Source organism: Miscanthus floridulus, chromosome 2, assembly GCF_019320115.1.
Source record: "Miscanthus floridulus cultivar M001 chromosome 2, ASM1932011v1, whole genome shotgun sequence".
Taxonomy (NCBI): domain Eukaryota; kingdom Viridiplantae; phylum Streptophyta; class Magnoliopsida; order Poales; family Poaceae; genus Miscanthus; species Miscanthus floridulus.
The window spans coordinates 123,714,828-123,736,182 of NC_089581.1; the positions used below are offsets into that span (position 1 = coordinate 123,714,828).

A 21,355-nucleotide genomic window follows, 5' to 3' on the forward strand; every position below is an offset into this window, starting at 1 on the left:
GCATCCAAGGTTATTTAAGCATGTACGTGAACTCAGGAAAGGATAAGCAATATCAGATTTCTCAAATATATCTCTCTCCTAAAATCTCTCAAGCCTGCGGCAGGGAACTCACCCTCGCCGGAGAAGATGGCCGACGGCTACGAACTCCGTAGCCGAGGTCCTGCTACCCTAGGGCCTGACGCCCTTGACAACCTGGTATCACGGTCACGATCCTCCTCTTCCCGCTCCGCTGATCCACCTACAGCCGCACCAGCCCTAGCCGTTGCGCCTGCGCCATCTGCACCCGCAACCTCATCTCCAGCCGCTGCGCCGCCAACCCTCATGGCGGAACCATCCAACGCCGACCTCGCCAAGCTGATCGCGGGCCTCTCCAGCACGATCACCTCCCTGCAGGATGACGTCGCGACGCTGAAGAAGGACAAGGAGAAGTCCGCCTCATCGTCGGGTACGGGACCGGGCGATGATGGACAGCACCACAACGACCGGCCGCCGCGATTTCAAAAGCTGGATTTTCCACGCTACGATGGCAAGACCGATCCGCTGATCTTCGTCAATCGATGCGAGTCGTACTTCCATCAGCAACGCATCATGGAGGAGGAGAAAGTCTGGATGGCTTCATATAATCTGGAGGACGTCGCCCAATTGTGGTACATCCAAGTCCAGGAGGACGAGGGCACTCCCCGGTGGAGCCGCTTCAAGGACCTCCTCCACCTGCGCTTTGGGCCGCCCCTGCGCTCAGCGCCGCTGTTCGAGCTCTCTGAGTGCAGGCACACGGGCTCCGTTGAAGAGTACCAGAATCGCTTCCAGGCCCTTCTTCCACGCGCCGGGCCACTGGAGGAAGTCCAGCGGGTACAGCTCTTCATGGGAGGACTCCTACCGCCGCTGAGCCACGCGGTGCGGATTCATAACCCGCAGTCGCTCGCGGCCGCCATGAGCCTGGCACGCCAAGTGGAGTTGATGGAGCTCGACCGGCCGGCACCGGCCCCTGCCCGGGCTGCTCCGCGCGGCCTGCTGCCAGCACCAGCCCCACGCCCGGCCCTGCCCGCCCCTGCTGACAAGACGGCGCAACCACCAGGCCGTACAGAAGGGGCCCCAGTGAAACGACTCTCGGTGGCGGAACAGGATGAACGACGCCGCCTTGGGCTGTGTTTCAACTGCGACGAGAAGTACTTCCGGGGTCACAACCGCATCTGCCGGCGCCTCTTCTTCATCGGGGGAGTCGAGTTATCCGACGCCGGCAAGGAGGACGCCGATTCGGCACTGGAGGCCCCGGTTTTCTCCCTGCATGCGGTGGCAGGTTTACCGGGTTGCGACACGATGCAAGTCCATGCCGCGGTAGGCGCCACTACTCTCGTCGCGCTGCTCGACACAGGCTCCACCCACAACTTCATCGGCGAAGATGCAGCACGCCGCTCCGGGCTGTCCGTTCGGTCTCAGCCCCGGCTCACGGCTCGGGTGGCTAACGGCGAACGGATCGCCTGCCCAGGGGTCCTCCGCGACGCCTCCATCACCATCGACGGCGTGACGTTCCACGTCGACCTTTACGTCATGCCGTTGGCGGGCTTCGACCTCGTCCTCGGGACACAGTGGCTCGCCACCTTGGGCCCCGTCGTTTGGGACGTCGCGGCACGCACCCTGCAGTTCCAGCACCAGGGGCGTTCCGTCTGCTGGTCTGGCGTCCCGACAACCGCGCCTCCGTCCTTAGGCGCCACGACGGCGAGTCCCACGATCACCAACGACGCCACGGCCGCTGGGGAGCCCCTGCTGGACGCGCTCCTAGGGGCTTTTGGGGTAGCCTTCGCCGAGCCCCAGGGCCTCCCTCCGAAGCGCGCCCACGACCACCGCATCACCCTCAAGCCGGGCGCGACACCAGTGGCGGTCCGGCCCTATCGGTACCCTGCGGCGCACAAAGACGAGTTGGAGCGTCAATGTGCGTCGATGCTGGAGCAGGGCATCGTCCGCCGCAACGATTCGGCGTTCTCCTCACCGGTCCTCCTCGTCAAGAAGCCGGATGGATCATGGCGCTTCTGCGTCGACTACCGTGCCTTAAACGCGCTCACCGTCAAGGACGCGTTCCCGGTCCCCGTCGTCGATGAGCTCCTCGACGAGCTACACGGCGCCCACTTCTTCTCCAAACTCGACTTGCGGTCGGGGTACCATCAGGTGCGGATGCGGGCTGAAGACGTGCACATGACGGCGTTCCACACCCATGATGGCCTGTACGAGTTTCTGGTGATGCCATTTGGGCTTTGCAACGCCCCGGCAACGTTTCAGGCATTGATGAATGACGTCCTGCGGCCGTTTCTTCGCCGTTTCGTCCTTGTGTTTTTTGACGATATTTTGATATACAGTGCGACATGGGCAGACCACCTGCGGCACCTCCGCGCCGTTCTCTCTGAGCTTCGTCGCCACCAGCTCTTTCTCAACCGCAAAAAGTGTGTGTTCGGCGCGGCGTCGGTCTCCTACCTCGGCCACACCATCTCCAAGGACGGCGTCGCCATGGATCCGGCCAAGGTGCAGGCCATCCGCGACTGGCCCACTCCGCGCTCGGTGCGTGCGGTGCGTGGGTTCCTCGGCTTGGCGGGTTATTACCGCAAGTTCGTCCACAACTACGGCACTGTGGCCGCCCCGCTCACCGCCCTCCTCAAAAAGGACGGTTTCGCCTGGACCGACGCAGCGACCGCGGCGTTCGAAGCTCTCAAAGACGCGGTCACCTCGGCTCCTGTTCTCGCAATGCCGGACTTCTCCAAGCTGTTTGTCGTCGAGTGCGACGCCTCGTCCCATGGTTTTGGGGCGGTGCTGGTCCAGGCCGGACACCCAATCGCATTCTTCAGCCGGGCCATCGCTCCTCGCCACCGTGCACTGGCCGCCTACGAGCGTGAGCTCATCGGCCTTGTCCATGCGGTCCGGCACTGGCGACCGTACCTGTGGGGGCGCTCCTTCATCGTCAAGACAGATCATTACAGCCTCAAGTATCTGCTTGATCAGCGGTTGGCGACGATTCCGCAGCATCATTGGGTGGGCAAGCTCTTGGGCTTCGACTTTACCGTCGAATATAAGCCCGGGACGACGAACGTGGTGGCAGACGCTCTCTCCCGCCGCGACACTTCGGAAGAGAGCGCTATTCTGGCTCTCTCAGCGCCCCGGTTCGACTTCGTCGACCATCTTCGCCACGCCCAGCTCGCGGAACCGGCCATTGTCGCCATCCGGGATGACGTGCTGGCAGGCATACGCACAGCCCCTTGGGCTATCGTCGACGGCATGCTGCAGTACGCGGGACGCTTGTACATTCCGCCGGCCTCCCCGTTGCTACATGAGATCTTGGAGGCCGTCCATGCTGAGGGCCATGAGGGAGTACAGCGCACGCTGCATCGACTACGCCGGAATTTCCATTTTCCTAATATGAAACAAGTTGTGCAGGAGTTTGTCAGGAGGTGCGCCACTTGTCAGCGCTATAAGTCTGAGCATTTGCATCCGGCGGGGCTGCTGCTTCCTCTGCCTGTGCCGCAGGGGGTCTAGACGGATGTGTCGCTTGATTTCATTGAAGCACTTCCTCGAGTTCGCGGCAAGTCGGTCATCCTGACCGTGGTGGATCGATTCAGCAAGTACGGCCATTTCATCGCGCTGTCCCACCCCTACTCGGCTGAGTCCGTGGCACAGGCCTTCTTCGCCGACATCGTTCGTCTACATGGAGTGCCGCAGTCCTTGGTGTCTGACCGCGACCCAGTCTTCACTTCCAAGTTCTGGCGCGAGCTGATGCGGTTGATGGGCACCAAGCTGCACATGACATCGGCGTTCCACCCACAGTCCGACGGGCAGTCCGAAGCGGCCAACCGCGTCATCACCATGTACCTGCGCTGCCTCACGGGCGATCGGCCGCGCCAATGGCTTCAATGGCTTCCATGGGCGGAGTACGTCTTCAACACCGCCTACCAAAGCTCTCTCCAGGACACACCGTTCCGGGTTGTGTACGGGTGTGACCCTCCGTCGATCCGGTCCTATGAGCCGGGGGACACCAGGGTGGTGGCTGTTGCCCGCACCATCACTGACCGTGACGAGTTCTTGGCGGATGTGCGTCATCGCCTCGAACAGGCGCAGCAGGTCCAGAAGCACCACTACGACCGGACGCACCGCGACGTCACATACGCGGTGGGCGATTGGGTCCTTCTTCGCCTCAGACACCGGCCGGTCGCCTCCCTGCCCGACTCTAGCACCGGCAAGCTGAAGCCCAGATACTACGGACCGTATTGCATCACCGAGATCATCAACAACGTCGCCGTCCGCCTCGACTTGCCGGCCGGCGCTCGCATTCACGATGTGTTCCATGTCGGTGTCCTCAAGAAGTTTCACGGACCTCCTCCAACGGCTCCTCCACCACTACCAGTCCTCCACCATGGTGCCGTGATCCTAGAGCCTGCGCGTGCTGTCCGGACCCGCTTGGACCGTGGTGTACGCCAAGTCTTGATCCAGTGGAAAGGCGAGACGGCTGCCTCCGCGACTTGGGAAGATGTTGATGCGTTCCTCGCCAAGTTTCCAACATTCCAGCTCGAGGACGAGCTGCATCTCGAGGGGGGGAGAGATGTCATGTACGGGCGCCAGTACGTGAGGCGCCATAGGGCTCGCGACGTCCGTCGCGCAGCAGAGCGCGCTGCCCGCGCGGGAGTCGGGCCGGGCGACGCTGGTGCCCAGGCTGCGGCCTCTGGCTGAGCAGAGGAGTCTGCAAGGACGACGCGTGACTAAGAATAGAAAGATTGAGTCGGTTATGGTTAAAATAGGAAGAGTCCAAGTTGGTTAGGAATTGTAGCTCTAGTCGGTTAGCATCCAAGGTTATTTAAGCATGTACGTGAACTCAGGAAAGGATAAGCAATATCAGATTTCTCAAATATATCTCTCTCCTAAAATCTCTCAAGCCTGCGGCAGGGAACTCACCCTCGCCGGAGAAGACGGCCGACGGCTACGAACTCCGTAGCCGAGGTCCTGCTACCCTAGGGCCTGACGCCCTTGACAGTAAAGAAATAAGCATACAAGAATGAAATAGAGGTAGAGCAAATTAAATGCACAATGCCAAAAGGGCAATCATAAAACTGAATCAAGACAAAGTGCACACCTCCACTGTGGCCAAGAAGGTCAGTCCTGTTAACACAGGCAAGAGGTAAAGAGAATCTGGAGTCGTCAGGTCAGTAAACCACAATGCTCCACCTCCTTTGAATGAAGGTACTTTCTCAACCATGTTTGATATCTACAGTTGGTAGTGCATTAAAATACCACTAAAGAAAGCAAGGTGCAAGAAAGAATTGAGTGGATGAAAAAAAAAACTCACAGCAAAGTAAAAGCTCATGAACATTGGCCCTTGGATCAGGAGTCCTTTCATTGGAGTAAGTGGACTAACACCATGTCTAAGGGGGAGGCAGAAAAAACAAAATAAGTTGGAGAAACTGGAGCAAAGAGCAATATTTCAAATGCATGACACACAACAATGAAGGAAAAAGGTATATTACAAGCTTCAGTGTTTGATTGTTTCATCATGCAATTCAATGAAAAGTGCATAATATGAGCAATAGACTAGGAAGTGAGCTCGCCCACATTTAAAACCTAGTCATTCGCAAAAGGAAAGAAAAATAGCGAACAGAATGCATTAGCAAGAAAAGGTTATTTAACAGATATTGAGTTTATGAAGAGAGTATATTAATGAGAAAATAACATCGCCACTAAAATAATAAAACTAATAGCCTACTAAAGATCACATACTTTTTGAACAGCGCTTTCATTTTAGCTTGTCCCTCCTGTGCTGATTTTGGATCCATACTCTACAGGATATAAACTTGAAAGGTTAAAGCTAGCCACAAGATGCGCTTGACTGACAATAGTCAGCTGGTATATATAGTATAATATGGATAAGCTAAGAACAAGGTCTCACATCCATCTGGTCTTTAATGGCTTCCATCTCTGGATTTATTGCCTGCAAAAATATAAGTTTGAAAGAAGCAAAGAATCATCTGGTAGTTGGAACATTATGAAGGAAGTATGAAGCTCATTGCGCATATAACATAAGAAAAGGAGACAAATACAGTGATCAAAAGAAAAATTGTACAAATGACTTCTGGAATACCATCTATGCAAATAAGTCAAGCTTGCTGCAAGAATCCTGGAATTGGAACCAGGGCACCATTTTTAAAAACAAGGTATTTGAATTTTGACTTCACCACTTATAACACGCTAAATCAGAAATTGGACATCCTATCCATTATTTAAATAGAGTTCCAATCAATTCACAGTTATTTCTCATCATGAATCAAACGCCACCAAGATATAATTTTTTTATTTGTCCAATATTAACTCGACCTACGGGGGGTTATGACGGCCCCCGGGTTTTCCGTTAAGAAGAAGGATCTTCTCACACAGATCGAGAAAACCCTCGAACCCCCGCCCCCATCCTGACGCAGGAGGCGCCGTAACCCTGTGAGAACCGGGCCGGAGCCTTCCACTGCGCTTTGGCACATGGGGACGGGCGAGGGGATTTTTTTAACCTCAGCCTGAAATCCGCTCCCACGGGGAGTCGAACCCAGGACCTGAGGAGTGCCGCTGGATCACCTAACCGTTTGAGCTAGGTGCCCTTTGGCATTTGTCCAATATTAATGCTACAAAAAATAATTACAGAAAATACCGTGGTCATACATTAAAAAAAAACGTGGTCATACATTTTTTTTTCAATAAACACAGCCTTATTTGTATATAGCTAACCAAAGTTAGGCTTTTTGAGTGGCAGCAAGTGCGGAATCACATACATGAGAACCAAGGAGCAATACACAGCAGTAACTAGTAAGTACTTCTTTTTCTTCGACACGTAGTGATAAGTATATCAACTATCAAAAATCCAAAAATCTAAGAACCCATGAGCATTCGAAAAGAGCATGGTGCTTGGGTCTAGTCTTTGAACCAAGACCGTTGAGCACAAGCAACTGTCCAGCTACATGCTCAGCTGCTTATCTTATGTGTTGGTCCTGTAGGCAATACAGAGGTTGCTCTTTCCTGAATGACACAACTCACATGCAGCATAGCTAGGTTCTGTTATTTGATGAAAACACAGTCAAACTTTAGTTGCAGAGTCATTTTGAGCACAAATGCTCTACCACTATGCATAAGATTTTATATATTAGAGTAACTGAGAAGCACATAAAAGTCTTGATGCCGCAAGGTGGACCAATAGCTTGCACACTGCAAATCCCTTGTGCAGAATTGATGAGGGTAACACTAACCATTCGCATAGCACAAGAACAACAGTTGTGCCCATGGGTGTTTGAAAAGCATTTTGGCTTGTAAATAACAGAACTTCATGTTTCTAACATTAGAACCATCCTCCAAAATGGATTCACGAGAAGGTTTTGAGCCACACATAACACTAAATTGAGCAAACAGGCAACAACGAGCTTAGCAGAATCGCATTAGGGGCACTTTACTCTTAGCTTCGTCGTGGCCTTCAACTGGTTCACAAGCAACGGGATCGTGGCGCTCCGGATAATAAGCGTTGTCAGTGCGATGCACACCCACCTGGCCACACACCATAGAAGAGGCCAAGAGGTAGCTCATCAAGCAGACGACCCAAGTGAGCAGATCCCGAACCTTACAGATAAATCCTCAAAGCTCACCAGTTCAGCCCGGTAAAGGTATGGATGGCGTCGATCATGTGCTGAAGTGCGGCAACCGGGGGGAACGAGTCGGCAGCCGCGGCGGCTACCTCCCCCGGGAACGGCGCCGGCACTGACGCCGCCGCCTCCGCTGCATCTGCAAGGACGCCCGCGGCATCGACCTCGGCGGCTGGTGCGGCCTCGAGGTTGGGGTCGGGGGCGGGGGCCGAGGACGAGAAGCTGCGGCGCGTTGGTCCCGCGAGGTGGAGCGAGAAAGGGAGAAAGCCTAGGGTTTGGGCCGCTATAGAACGTTGCTGGAGCGGGGCGTGAAGTGGCGGGAGCGGGAGCGGCGGCGAGGGGCTCGCCTGCTCGTCAAGGGAGTGGGAGGTAAGCGCGTGTGGAACGCAGGGATGGAGGTGGCGGGTGAGATGGTGAGACAGCCGGGTGGCGATGCTCCTCCGCGCGGCGAACGCCATGGCTCGGCTGGTGCGTGGCGGCGCGCGGTGCGGGGCGACGCGGGGCCGGCTGGCTGTGACGACGACGACGGCGCGGGAGAGCGACGGCCCGAAGCGTCAGCGGGTCCAACAAGCATGGGCTCAGTGATGGGCCGTTTGGCGTTTGGTCTTTGGGAGGATTAGTTAGGCCGGCCTTGTCACTAAACAGTGGGCTTTTAGGCCCATTCCGGATCTGCCTTTGGGATGGGAGATGGACGGCGCGCGTGAGTACACGCTGACGGAGATGAAAGCGAGACTTGAGTGGACGCGGCGGGCCGCCGCGCACGGATCCCATGATCCCATCAATGCCCTTCCTCGATTCCAACTCTGCGAGAAAAGCTAAAATAATCGTACCCCATCTCCTTGGGCCGGATCCCCCTCCTCCGCCGCCCTCGGATCGGCACCACCGCGCCGGAAGACCGGGATCGTGGCGGCCACATGGACAAGGTTACGGCGGCCGCCGCGTTGCCATGGGTGAGTCCCCATGCCTCATCTCCTCTCCTATTAACCCCCGCGGCCCCGCCCCTGCTTTCCTTGCTCGCGCTTCAGGTAGCATACATAGCTTCTGATCAGACCGTCCGTTCGACCGTCCATGGAGGTTCTTGGGTTCGCGGCAATGGTCGTTTGCTTCCTTTCGCTAGCTTATTACTTTCATCAGTACTCCGACCTGGGCAAGCGTGTTGGGCTTACGGGGATGGTTCTTCTTGGTTGCTTTTGTTCAGGGAGGCGGTTCCCCGGCGTGGATCGACGTGCCGGAACGGAGCAAGAGCGCGTTCATGGAGCTGAAGCGGAGGAAGGTCCACCGGTACGTGATCTTCAAGATCGACGACAGGACGGAGGAGATCGTCGTCGAGAAGACCGGTGCGCCCGGGGAGAGCTACGACGACTTCACGGCGTCGCTGCCGGCCGATGACTGCCGGTACGCCGTCTACGACCTGGATTTCGTCAGCGACGACAACTGCAGGAAAAGCAAGATCTTCTTCATCTCCTGGTTTGTGCTTTCTTTGCAGCCTCTTCTTTTTCTTGTCTGCTCATCTAATTTGCTGAATGAGCAATGTTCTGAATTGATATATCCAATGGCCATATGCTCTGTTCATGTATTACTGCTACGCATTACTAGTCGTGAGTGGTTCCGTCGAGACTTGAGAAGGATGTCTCCAATTTTTAGCCCTGTGGCTAAACACACAACAACACAGGTTTAGCATGTGTTTGGTTTGGAGACCAAGTGGTTTGGGTTGGGATGAACCCAGTTTTCTGGGATGGGATGAACCCATCTCATGTTTGGTTTGAGGGTTGGAACCGTTCCAGTTTTCTGTTTGGTACGAGAGATGAAATGGGTTGGGATGGATGGTACTGTTAACTCCGTTAGTAGCTATCTGTGTGGGACCTAGCTATCAGTGACTCCTCCCTTTTCTTCCACCTCCCGTCGCACCGCCCTGCCCGGCTGCCCCGGCGCGCCCTGCACCGCGCAGCCCTGCCCCGCCATGGCAGCCACCTCCCCGAGCCAGAGCTCGCCCGCCATGGCCGCCACCTCTTCGAGCTCCGAGCTCGCTCGCCCTGCTGCCACCTCCCCGAGCCCGCGCTCGCCTGCCCTAGCCGCCCCCGTCACCCGCTGCTCATCCAGATTCGGTGGCCAGAGGAGCTGCCCCGCGCCGCGCCACCATGGACGGAGCTCGTCGTGCCGCCATGGCTGGGGTCGAAGCTCGCCCCGCGTTGCGCCGCCGTGCCTACCGAGGGCCAAGGGCCAGGGGCTTGTCCCGCGTCGGAGGTCGGGGGCCGGGGGTTGGAGGTCGCACGGAGCTGCGCCATGGTCGAAGCATCCGGACATCGCTGGGCGCCGGAGGTCGCCCATGCCGGCGATGGAGAAGCCTCCGAGCAACCCGCGTCTGCGGTTGCCAACGGAGATGCAACAACGTCCATCTGGGTCGAGATGATTCCTTCGATTTGGTGGTACCCATCGAACCCGCATCCAGAGGGAACCCAACCCACTGATTCTGAAACCAAACAGCAGATCATCTGGGACGGACCCGGGATATCCCAGTTGAACCCGCAAACCAAACACACCCTTACTGGAGCTAAGTCTTGATCGCGGCTGACAGTCGGTCTCTTCGCTGATTGGTTTCTGGGCTGATAAGCTCGGCTGGTGCTAGTTTGTTGTGAGAGGAAAACACTGCTGGCTGGCTGATAAGCCCCGGCTGAAATCAACAAGCGAACAGGCATACGTGTTCTAAATTTGTGAGATCATGTTATCATGATCTGTCCAATGTGGTTAGAATGTAGTTATAGCATGTTTCAACCTCATGGAACTAGCATCTTAAGCTTCCAGTGCACAGTTGTACTGAGAGCAGACTCGTTGCAAAATGGCACTCTTTGCTTGGACAGTTGAATAGGTACGGATTGGAAAAAGGCACTTCCAGCTTAACAAACACAGCAGTTCATGTTTGTTGTTTTCAGTAAGTAAAGGTATGCTTTGAATTCGTGGAGTGCCAAGGAGAGATTAGTTGTATTGTATAGCAGTCATATATTTCTCATGTTGTCCAACTGAACTTTCGTTTCACAGTATGACTGAGTACTAATAAGTGATATATGATGGAATCATCATTTCCCAACTAAATTCTTATAGCACACTCGCTCGTGTTAACGGTGCCTCCTTTCTGTGCAGGTCGCCTTCAGATTCTCGCATCCGTGCCAAGACCATATATGCCGTGTCAAGGAACCAATTCCGTCATGAGCTTGATGGGGTGCACTTTGAGATCCAAGCCACTGACCCTGATGACATGGATCTGGAAGTTCTCAGGGGCCGTGCTAACAGAACCTGATTTGACTAGCGAGCAACCAAAATGCAGCACGGGGGTCGCTAATCTGAGGCATGATGTAGAAGTAGGCTGCTGATCACACCCGAGCTTGCAATGCTTTTCTCTTTCTTCCTTTCTTTTTGGAGGTATAGGACCTCTGTGATGTTTGTCTAACTAGATAGGTTCCCTCTAATATGATGTGGAACCTGTCCTTGTTTTACATATAATTGTCTATGTAGTATCTATATGTTGCTGCGATGAATGGATATTATGGATTAATGAAACTTAAAAATTCCAAAGATAAGGAATTGTTAGTTTTCGCATTACTGCGAAATACAGGTTGTTTCTTTGGACTTTGGAGCATGGAAATTTAAATAACAGCCTTGAAATGAAAGAAACCCTGAAAATTTACTAAACGCGAAATGCAAAGATTATGAAAGCAGAGGTTGTTGATACCTGTGCTTATCCTATTGTAGAGAAATAATGATTTGCGATGATTGATAGCCAATGAAATTCAATAATTGACGAAAACCAAGAAGTTCTGAATACCCATGTGCCCGGGACCAATACATAGCGAAGGCCAATGATCAGGCTAATATCGTGAAGACCAATATGGAGAAAACAATTCGCCGAAGGTTAATCTGTTATCTGTTACACCTAAAAAATTTGAAGGACTTTCGTCCAATCGTGCGCACGCCCAAAAACTCCAATTCGCCATTGACCCCGTTCGCGTGTCCTTAAACCCGACCACAAATTCCTCCAAAATTTCTTCGAACCATCCAACGCACGTCCCGAAACCGAGTCTCGTACCTGTGTTCATGCAACTCCTCCGCAGACGTCTGGACCAGGGCGCACGAGCGATAGCTTGGACCCATCGTCCACAGAAATTTATCCCTGTCCGGCTAGGAGCACGTGACGTGGGAAATAAAGGAAACATCAATCTACCCTTTGTTACCCAAACCAGATTTTAGGTGACTCTTCTTTACTTTTTGTAGACGATTTTTCCTATTTAAGTTTCTGGCTCCACCAATATCAGGCCATACTCATTAATTGTGCATGCATGGCTAACACGATTTTCAAATTAAGCATCTATAATGATACAAATATAATTTATAAAAAAAATAATAAAATTAAAATTAGAAAAAATGAGAGGGATAAACTCACCCCGTAAAAAATAAATCAAGCTCTAAAAAACAAATAAATTGGATTTAGTTAAATATTTTCTTTTCAATTTTGTACTGTTGTAGTATATTATTTAGTTGTTATATCTCACATGGACAAATAGTATGTCAGACTAAAAGAAGTTCACCTTAGGATCTCGTAGTTGTAGGTAGAGAATAATTTCTTCAAGTTCACTCTAGATAGTTGTGATGAATACGGTTGTTATACTATGAATTAGATTGATTTGATTTCTGGTGATCTATGTTAAAACTTGAATTATGTTCTAATTGAACATGAATTAAAAGAACGGATTTAGCAACAAATGTAATGTTGCGAGTAGTTATTTTTAATAATAGTATAACACATAGTTACATTTAAATTATAGTGATACTATTTTTTCCGTGCAACGCACGGACATGATTCTAGTAATTACACAATAACCAATACTATATAAATACTAAAATAACTTGGGTATTGTCGGGTATCGATATTAGGGATACCCAAAGTAAGGTAGTTAGCGCTCACGCTGACTTGGCCGGATGGCTCGAGACGTATTAAAAGGTCTCGCCTGCCTCCAAGGTCGCGGGCTCTGTCTCGCCTGACCTCGAAGCCGTGGACTCCGTCTTACCTGACCTCGAGGCCGCGGGCTCCATCTCGCCTGACCCCTTAGGTGCGGGTTCCGTCTCGCCCAAGGTCGCGGGCTCCGTCTCACCCGACCTTAAGGACGCGGGTTCCGTCTCATCCGACGGGGACCCATACCGCCGCCAATCACTACAGGTACAAGCGTATGGGCCTAGGTCAAACTCCAGGAAAGAGGCTAGCACGCCTCAATGTAACCCGTGGCCATGATGGGCCATACCCGGGGATTCACATCAAGAACAGTGTCGGGCGTGCCGGTGCTATTCTGCCTAATCCTCGTACGAACGTTGACAGACGCGTCAGTTCACCACGACATCCGCCGGGATGGAGTGGAACGCCATGACCGGCAGATGACGCCTGAGCATGGCGCCCGTGACGAACAGGGCCGCGACATGGAGCCATCCCTATTAGGGCCCGCATGAAGGAGAAGAAGGACCCGACAACCCTGGAAGCCTTCTTCTCTCTCATTCTTCTCCTTTTCCTCTGTTGTAACCCACGCTTTTCCTTCGCCTATAAAAAGGGAAGCAAGACACCCCATGAAAGGGAGATCTAGACCAGAGATCGAAACACAAGAGCATGATACGAGCACACGGTTGAGCAGCAAGCGAGCTCTCAGCATCCATTCACTCCTTCCACCAGAAACTTGGGATCCTCTCTCTCACTCTCTCACCTGTTTATAACCCCTACTGCAAACCACATGCCGGTAACACGAGCAGCAGCAAACTGGACGTAGGGACGTACCGCCCGAACCAGTATAAACCCTTGTGTCCTCCGAGCACACCATTTGAGCCAGACACGCAAATACAAATTTACCCATTGGTGGTCCGAAAGCATAGACAGTTGGCGTGCCAGGTAGGGCTTTTTGCGCGTCTCGACGTCCACATCAGGCCTCGGATGGCTAGTCACGGCATCAGCTGGGTCCCGGACGTGCACATGCGCATTAGGAACCTAGACTTCATCATTATGATGGAGGGAGAGTTGGTGTAGGTTCCCACCGTCGTCTATCCTCTCCACTCCGCCGGCCTCAACGCGATCGCCGAGGCGCTTGAGGAGCTGTAGCTACACACACCGGAGGCCCATGCCCCCGGGAGCGACCAACTCCTCAGCTTCAATTACGGGAGGCTAGAGCGCCAACTCAGCACCTTCCTAGGACCCCGACCGTCCCAGGAGGACCTGCACCACCTCACCTTCTCGTTCGCCAATGTCATGACGTAGCTTGCCGAAGGAGAGCCGCTCTTCTCGGAATACCTCATCTGGAGCACCCCGACAGTGCTCCCGTTCGGTCTGCGCAACGCCATAGAGATCGTTGGCCACCTTGTGACGTAGTGCATGCCCCCATCCCCTACGAACAATGAGTTCATGGCGATGACTGAATACATCGTGGAATCTTTCCACGACCTTCTCATGGGAGAATCAGAGTCGCCCTCCAACTATGATTCCAGTAGGGGGAGCCATCAACTCTTGCAAGAATATTTCACGACAGGTACCCCTGAGGGAACAATCAAAAGCATCCACAAGGGAGGGGCTACCCCAATAGACGACCTCAACGACAAGATCGAGGTGGATGCAAGGGCCCTACCTCGCCTATGGGTAGAGTAACTGTGGGTGTGGCACCAAGAGCTTGAAGAAGCACGACTCTAGCTCGAGCAGGAATGCGCAGAGCTCGAGCGAGAGATCGAGCGCCATGGAGATGGTGGGCGTGCGCGCGCCGTGGCCCACGACGTGAACCAGAGGATTATCAAGGATGACAAAGCCCTCCCACACTTCACCCGGGCAAGCCAGAACATCGCTATCATGGCGGCCTTGCTTCGGGGGCTTTTGGAGCCCACGGCACCTGAGGATCGTTGGGCCCATCGTGAGATTCGCACGCTACTCGAGCGTGTGCTGGCGTAGCAGTCCAAGAGCTCACTGTCCCAATGATGCAAGCTCGATGCCAGCTAGTGCGCGCCCTCAGAGCGACCTGACAGGGATGTGTTAGTCCACCAGATGCAGCGAGGTGGTAGGCCACGCGCTGTAGCCCCAGTGCATGAGCATCTCAGCCTCCACCATAAAACGCGCAACACCCTTGATGCTTGTAGGCATGCCTGCGGCGATGAGTGGGAGGAGGCTAGCCGTGGCTACCACCCTCATCATGGTAGACGCTACGACAGCGGCGAGAACCAAAGCTCGAGCCCTGACTTGCTAAGACCTTAGGCCTTTAGCCGACACATCCTCAATGCCATCTTCCCACCACGGTACCGACCGCCGACCGACATCCCAAAATACTCTGGGGAAACAAACCCCAAACTATGGCTCGAGGATTATTGGCTTGCTTGCCAAGCCGGTGGAGCAGATAGTGACAATTTCATTATCCGCAACCTTCCATTGTTCCTGGTTGAGTCAGCGTAAACATGGTTGGAACACCTTCCGCCTAACCGAATCTAAAGTTGGGTGGACCTAAAAGAGATCTTTGTGGGAAACTTCCAGGGCACATACGTGCATCCTGGGAACCCATGGGATCTCAAAAACTATCGATGGAAGTCCAGGCAAACTCTTCGTGGGTACATCTGGCACTTCTCCTAGCAGTGCAACGAGCTGCCCGATGTCGCTGACGCCGATGTCATAGGAGCTTTCCTATCTAGGACCACCTATGAGTCCCTAGTTTACAAGCTAGGATGTAAGGGCCCGCGAACCACCAAGGAGCTCCTCGACAGTGCCACCAGCCATGCCTCGGGCGAGGAGGCGATCGGGTCAATTGTCAACCGCCCCAAGGGCAAGGCAAAGTGAGACGAGGATGCCGGCGAAGGTGCCTCCAACCGACCCAATAAGAAGAAGAACAAGCAGCGACATGAGGGCCCACTCGTGGCCACTGTCGACCTCAATGGGGGTCAAAAAGCTCACCAAGGGTACCCTAGACCACTTCGAGAAGCTGCTCGAAGGGCCATGCCCGAACCATGTTTTCCCTGTCAAGCACCTATATAAGGACTGCGTCCTCATGAAGCGGTTCCCACCATGCTCTGGAGCCTAAGGGTGACACCTAGCCGGGCCACCGGCTACACGCCATTCTTTATGGTCTACAGTTTCGAGGCTATCCTCTCGATCGACCTTGATTATGGAGCATTGAGGGTCAGGGTGTATGATGAATAGGGAGCTAAGGCATCCCTCGAGGATGCCATGGACTAGCTGGATGAAGCACATGATGTTGGCCTCCTCCACTTGGCCAAATACTAGCAAGCGTTGCGCCGATACCACAGCTGTTGTGTGTGGGGTCAGGCCTTCAATGTCGAGGACCTGGTGCTTTGCCTCATCCAGAGCAACAAGAACTACCATAAGCTCTCTCCGCCATGGGTGGGACTGTATGTCATCGTAGAGGTGCTTTGACTAGGCACCTATAAGCTCAAGACCATTGATGGTGAAGTCTTTGTCAACGCCTGGAACATCGAACAACTACATCTCTTACCCTTAATCTACGCACACTTTTCTCTTATCGGTTTGCTATCGACTCCTTGAAGGCTCTAGTTTGATTTTGGTGAATTAATGAAACGCTAAGTGCTAACTTAGTTTATTAAAGTGATCATGAGATAGGTAGCACATTCCAAGAGGTGAAGCAAATGAAGATCATGACATGATGATGGTGATGCCATGGTGATGATCAAGTGTTTGGACTTGAAAAGAAGAGAAAAACAAAAGGCTCAAGGCAAAGGTATAAGTGGTAGGAGCCATTTTGTTTCGATGATCAAGACACTTAGCGAGTGTGATCACATTTAGGTTCGATAGCTGTACTATTAAGAGGAGTGAAACTCATATCAAAACACGGTTATCAAAGTGCCACTAGATGCTCTAACTCATTGCATTTGCATTTAGGATCTAGTGGAGTGCTAACACCCTTGAAATTTTTTATGAAAATATGCTAACACACATGCACAAAGGTGATACACATTGTATTTAGCACTTCGGAGCAAGGGTTCAAAACTTCATCGGCGGATAGTCCAACAGTGTCATCAACGCCCTGTACAAAAAAGATAGGGTTTCATAGAGTGCACCAGACGCTGGCCTCAACTAGACTAGTGTGTTCGGTCAGTGAAAGCAGTGAAGATGCTGGCATCGATCTTTGACCAGACGCTAGGTCACTTCATGACCCAAATGTGTGATGGGTGCATCTAGTCCCACTGATGTGGCAGCGTAGAGAAGAGGAGAAGGACCAGACACTGATGCTACGTCCGATCGTGACCGATCGAACGTGTCCGATCATAGTTGAGTAGCTCTAGAAGCTCTCTGGACTCAACCGAACACTGCCCCTCCTATGTCCGGTCGTGATCAAATTGATGCGTCCGATGGTGAATGGAACCTCTCTAGAAACGACCAGACTCGGTAGAGGTGCGTCTGGTCTTAGCACTATGCTGCATCTGGTCATGACTTCACCATTGAGATTGGGCGCTCAACATTTGAAGTGAGGGATGATGTGGTAGCCAGACATTGACCAGACGCTGGCAGGGTGCATCTGGTCGAACTGACCGGCGCGTCCGATCACCTTGTCTTTTAGTGGACTGAGGGGCCAACGACTCTATTTCATGGGGGACTTCTATTTAAGCCCCATGGCCAGCTAATGCTCACTCTCTTGGCCATTTTTATTAACATAGCAACCTTATGAGCTTAGCCAAAGCCCTCCCACTCATCTCCATAATTGATTCATCATTTTTGTGAGATTGGGAGAGAATCCAAGTGCATTGCTTGAGTGTTTGTATCTAGAGACACTTGGTGTTCGTATTTCATTGTTGGATTCACTTGTTACTCTTGGTGGTTGCCACCACCTAGATGGCTTGGAGCAGCGAGGATCATCGAGTAGAGATTGGTGATTGTCTCCGGCTCTGATCGTGGTGATTATGAGGGGTTTCTTGACCTTTCCTCGGCGAAGAGCCAAAAGATACTTTAGTAAATTGTTCTTGGCTTGTGTGATCCTTATCTTGTGTTGGTTGTGCGGTACCCTATTGAGGGTTTGGCGTGTGAACCTCCAAGTGAGTGAATCGCCACTACGGGGACTAGCTTGCCGGCAAGCAATTGAACCTCGGTAAAAAAATCATTGTGTCATCATTTGATTTTAAGGTGATTGATCTTCATTGGTATTCATTCTTGTGATTGATTGGTTCATTCCTCGATTTGACGGTATAACCATCTTGCTCTCTCTCTCTACATTACCGCAAACTAGTTGTTAAGTTCTTTAGTGTAGCTAGTCATGAGAGCTTGTTAGTTTGGTTAGTGTGGCTCTTTAGTTAGCCTTTGAGAGCACATTTATGTAGTGTAGTGACATAGCCATTGTGTGGATAGAAATTATATAAATTAGAATTGTGTTAGGTGGCTTGTATTTTTAGTAGGCTAGTGCAACGCTTGCTTCACCTCACATTTGTCTAACCCATTTGTTAAGTGTTGTTGTAGAAATTTTTAATAGGCTATTCACCCCCTCTAGCCATTAGAACCTTACAAGTGGTATCAGAGCTATGGTCACCGTGATTTGAGGCTTAATAACCTTTGGTGTCAAAATAGCTCAAATCAATAATACAAAGAAGCTGCCCTAATTTGATGGCTCTAACTATCCCTATTGGAAGGCTAAGATGATAACATATATCAAGTCAATCAATAGGAAGGTTTGGAAGGGGGTGGAGGCCAATATTGAGATTGATGATGAAGAGGCTCCCACCACCACCGAAGAGATGCTACTCCAAAACAATGACATTGCTCTTAGTGCCATTCATGATGCTTTGGATGAGAGAACATTTGAGCAAATCAAGAACATTGAGAGAGCTCATGAGGCATGGAAGAAGTTGGAGGAATCATTTGAGGGCACTCAAGCCGTGAAGGGTGCAAAAGCATACATTCTCAAGGAGAAGTTTGCAAGCTTCAAGATGAAGGAGGATGAGAGTATGCTAGAGATGTTCCATAGGCTTCAAGTGCTTGTCAATGATCTCAAAGCACTTGGAGAAGAGGTGAAGAACAAGGACTTCTCCCACAAGTTCTTGAGATGCTTACCCTCAAGATTTGGCAGATTGGTTACTATTCTAGTAAGGAGTGGTTTGGACATTATGACACCAAACCAAGTGTTGGGAGATATAATGACCGATGACACATATAGAGATGATGATGAGAAGGAAGAAAAGAAGGAGAAGAAAGATGAGAAGAAGGATGACAAGAAAAAGAGTGTGGCATTCAAGGCCACATCATCTAAGGGCAAGGCAAAGCAAGAATCATCAAGTGAAAATGAAGACTTGAGCTTTGATGAGATGGATGATGATAAGATGGATCTCTTTGTTAAGAGATTTGACAAGTTCATGATGAAGAAGGGCTACCATGCTAGAAAAAAGAAGTCTTCATCTAAGAACAAGAAAGAGTCAAGAAGGTACTTCAATTGTGGAAGCAAAGATCATCTTGTTGCTCAATGCCCATACAATAGTGACAAAGATGATGACAAGAAGAAGGACAAGAAGGAAAAGAAAGAGAAGAATGACAAGATGACCTTCAAAAAGAAGAAGATGGGTGGTTCATATGTGGTCACTTGGGATAGTGATGCTTCCTCAAGTGATGATGATGATAGTGATGATGACAAAACCACCAAGAAGAAGGCACTTGCAAGTAATGCTATCAATGAGAAGCCTTCTCTCTTCGACACTCCATCATGCTTCATGGCTAAGGCCACTAAGGTACAAACTTGTAATGATGGAAGTGATGAGGAACATGATAATAAAAATGAAAATGAAAGTGATGATGATGAACCAACTAAGGATGAATTACTTGACATGCTAGATGATGCTAAAGAACACTTTGACATTAAGAGAAGGGAATGCAAAAGCTTATGCAAGGAACTAAAAGCCCTTAAGAAAGCCTTTGAGGGGCTCAATGCATCTCTTGAGTGGATAGAGGAAGCCCATGAGAAGCTTGGCAAGGCTCACAAGAAGCTTGAAAAAAGCTCATTCCTCTTTGCTTTATGAGCAAAATAAAAAGAAGCATGTTGACACATGTAATATAGGCTTAACTTGTGACCTAATTGATGAATCATTATATAAGCCTATCATTGTTGCTCCTACTAACCCTTCTTGTAGCACTTCTACTTCCACTTCATCTAGTAGTGATGGTTTCACTTGTGATGCCTCACTAATGGTTGAGAATGAGACCCTCAAGAAGGAGGTCAATAAGCTCACTCACACCTTGGCTAAGGCCTATGGTGGTGAGGACCGCTTACTTATGTGCTTGGGTAGCCAAAGAGCTTCTCTCTACAAAGAGGAATTGGGCTATACACCCAAGAAAGGCAAGGCAATATTTGCTCCTCACAAAACTAGTTTTGTGAAGAACAATGGTCGGTTTTGCACTAGTTGCAAGCAAGTTGGTCATAAAGAGCATGAGTGCCAGAACAAGAGCAAAAATGCTAATGTATCCTCAATTAAGATTAATTCTTTCTATGTGCTTACCAAGGGTGCAAAATGGTGTAAAGGCTAAGTTTATTGGTGCACCATGGATGGGCTCAAAGAAGAAAGCCATTTGGGTGCCAAAGAGCTTGGTCACTAACCTTCAAGGATCGAAGCAAGTTTGAGTACCTAAAAGAAATTGATCTTCTTTTGTTGGTCAATTACAAAGCCGGAGGAAGGCATTAGGTTCTTGATAGTGGGTGCACTCAACACATGACCAGTGATGCAAGAAAGTTCAACTCAATCAATACCAATGGCAATGATGGTTATGATAGTATCACATTTGGTGACAATGGCAAAGTCAAGGTCAAAGGGCTTGGTACAATTGCAATATCCAATGACATGAGCATATCCAATGTGTTGCTAGTAGAGAGCTTGAACTTCAATTTGCTATCCATGGCTTAATTGTGTGATCTTGGATTCAAATGCATATTTGGGGTAGATGATGTAGAGATAATAAGTGTAGATGGCTCTAACTTGATCTTCAAAGGCTTTAGATATGAGAATCTATACTTAGTTGATTTCAATACTAGTGAAGCTCAATTATCTACATGTTTATTCATTAAGTCTAGCATGGGTTGGTTATGGCATAGAAGGCTTGGTCATATTGGAATGAAACAATTGAATAGATATGCTAAGCATGACTTGGTTAGAGGCTTGAAAAATGTTGTGTTTGAGAAGGATAAGCTTTGAAGCTCTTGTCAAGCTGGCAAACAAGTTGGAAACACCCATCCTAAGAAAAGCATGATGAGCACTAGTAAAGCATTTGAGTTATTACCCATGGATTTGTTTGGGCCAACTTAATACACTAGCATTGGTAGAAACAAATATAGCTTTGTGATAGTAGATGATTATACTAGATACACTTGGGTATTCTTTCTAGTCGACAAAAGTGATATGTTTGCAACATTCAAATCATTTGTCAAGGGCATTCACAATGAGTTTAAACAACCATCAAGAGAGTTAGAAGTGATAATGGTAGTGAGTTCAAGAACACTAGAATTGATGTGTTATGTGATGAATTTGGAATTAAACATCAATTCTCGGCCAAGTACACTCCATAATCAAATGGCCTTGTTGAGAGAAAAAATAGAACACTTATTGATATGGCAAGGTCTATGCTTAGTGAGTACAATATGAGTCAATCCTCTTGGGCCAAAGCTATCAACATGACTTGCTATTATAGCAACCGCCTCTATTGTCACCCA

At 50.6% G+C, this 21,355-nt stretch overlaps 2 protein-coding genes across 3 annotated transcripts in view; one reads left to right on the top strand and one right to left on the bottom strand.

The window, feature by feature from the left end:
- The window catches only part of LOC136529066 (mitochondrial inner membrane protein OXA1-like), a 34,303-nt gene extending 26,072 nt beyond the window's left edge, over positions 1 to 8,231 (bottom strand). The window contains exons 1-6 of the mRNA XM_066522121.1: positions 7,647 to 8,231; positions 7,458 to 7,548; positions 5,918 to 5,959; positions 5,749 to 5,807; positions 5,321 to 5,396; positions 5,108 to 5,239 (exon numbers count right to left, since the gene is read on the bottom strand). Of these exons, the coding sequence (XP_066378218.1) occupies positions 5,108 to 5,239; positions 5,321 to 5,396; positions 5,749 to 5,807; positions 5,918 to 5,959; positions 7,458 to 7,548; positions 7,647 to 8,101 (855 nt within the window). The 5' untranslated portion in view covers positions 8,102 to 8,231. The remainder of the gene's footprint in view (positions 1 to 5,107; positions 5,240 to 5,320; positions 5,397 to 5,748; positions 5,808 to 5,917; positions 5,960 to 7,457; positions 7,549 to 7,646) is intronic.
- A 197-nt stretch (positions 8,232 to 8,428) lies between these two features.
- LOC136529076 (actin-depolymerizing factor 10) lies at positions 8,429 to 11,228 on the top strand. 2 transcript variants are annotated; one of them, XM_066522127.1, is made up of 3 exons: positions 8,429 to 8,593; positions 8,842 to 9,110; positions 10,782 to 11,228. In XM_066522127.1, the coding sequence occupies exons 1-3, from the start codon at positions 8,558 to 8,560 to the stop codon at positions 10,936 to 10,938; spliced, it is 462 nt and encodes a 153-aa protein (XP_066378224.1). In that variant the 5' UTR covers positions 8,429 to 8,557; the 3' UTR covers positions 10,939 to 11,228. The 2 variants fall into 2 exon arrangements, with proteins under 2 accessions (XP_066378224.1, XP_066378228.1); XM_066522131.1 differs by lacking the exon at positions 8,429 to 8,593 and adding an exon at positions 8,604 to 8,738.
- Positions 11,229 to 21,355: the final 10,127 nt, after the last annotated feature.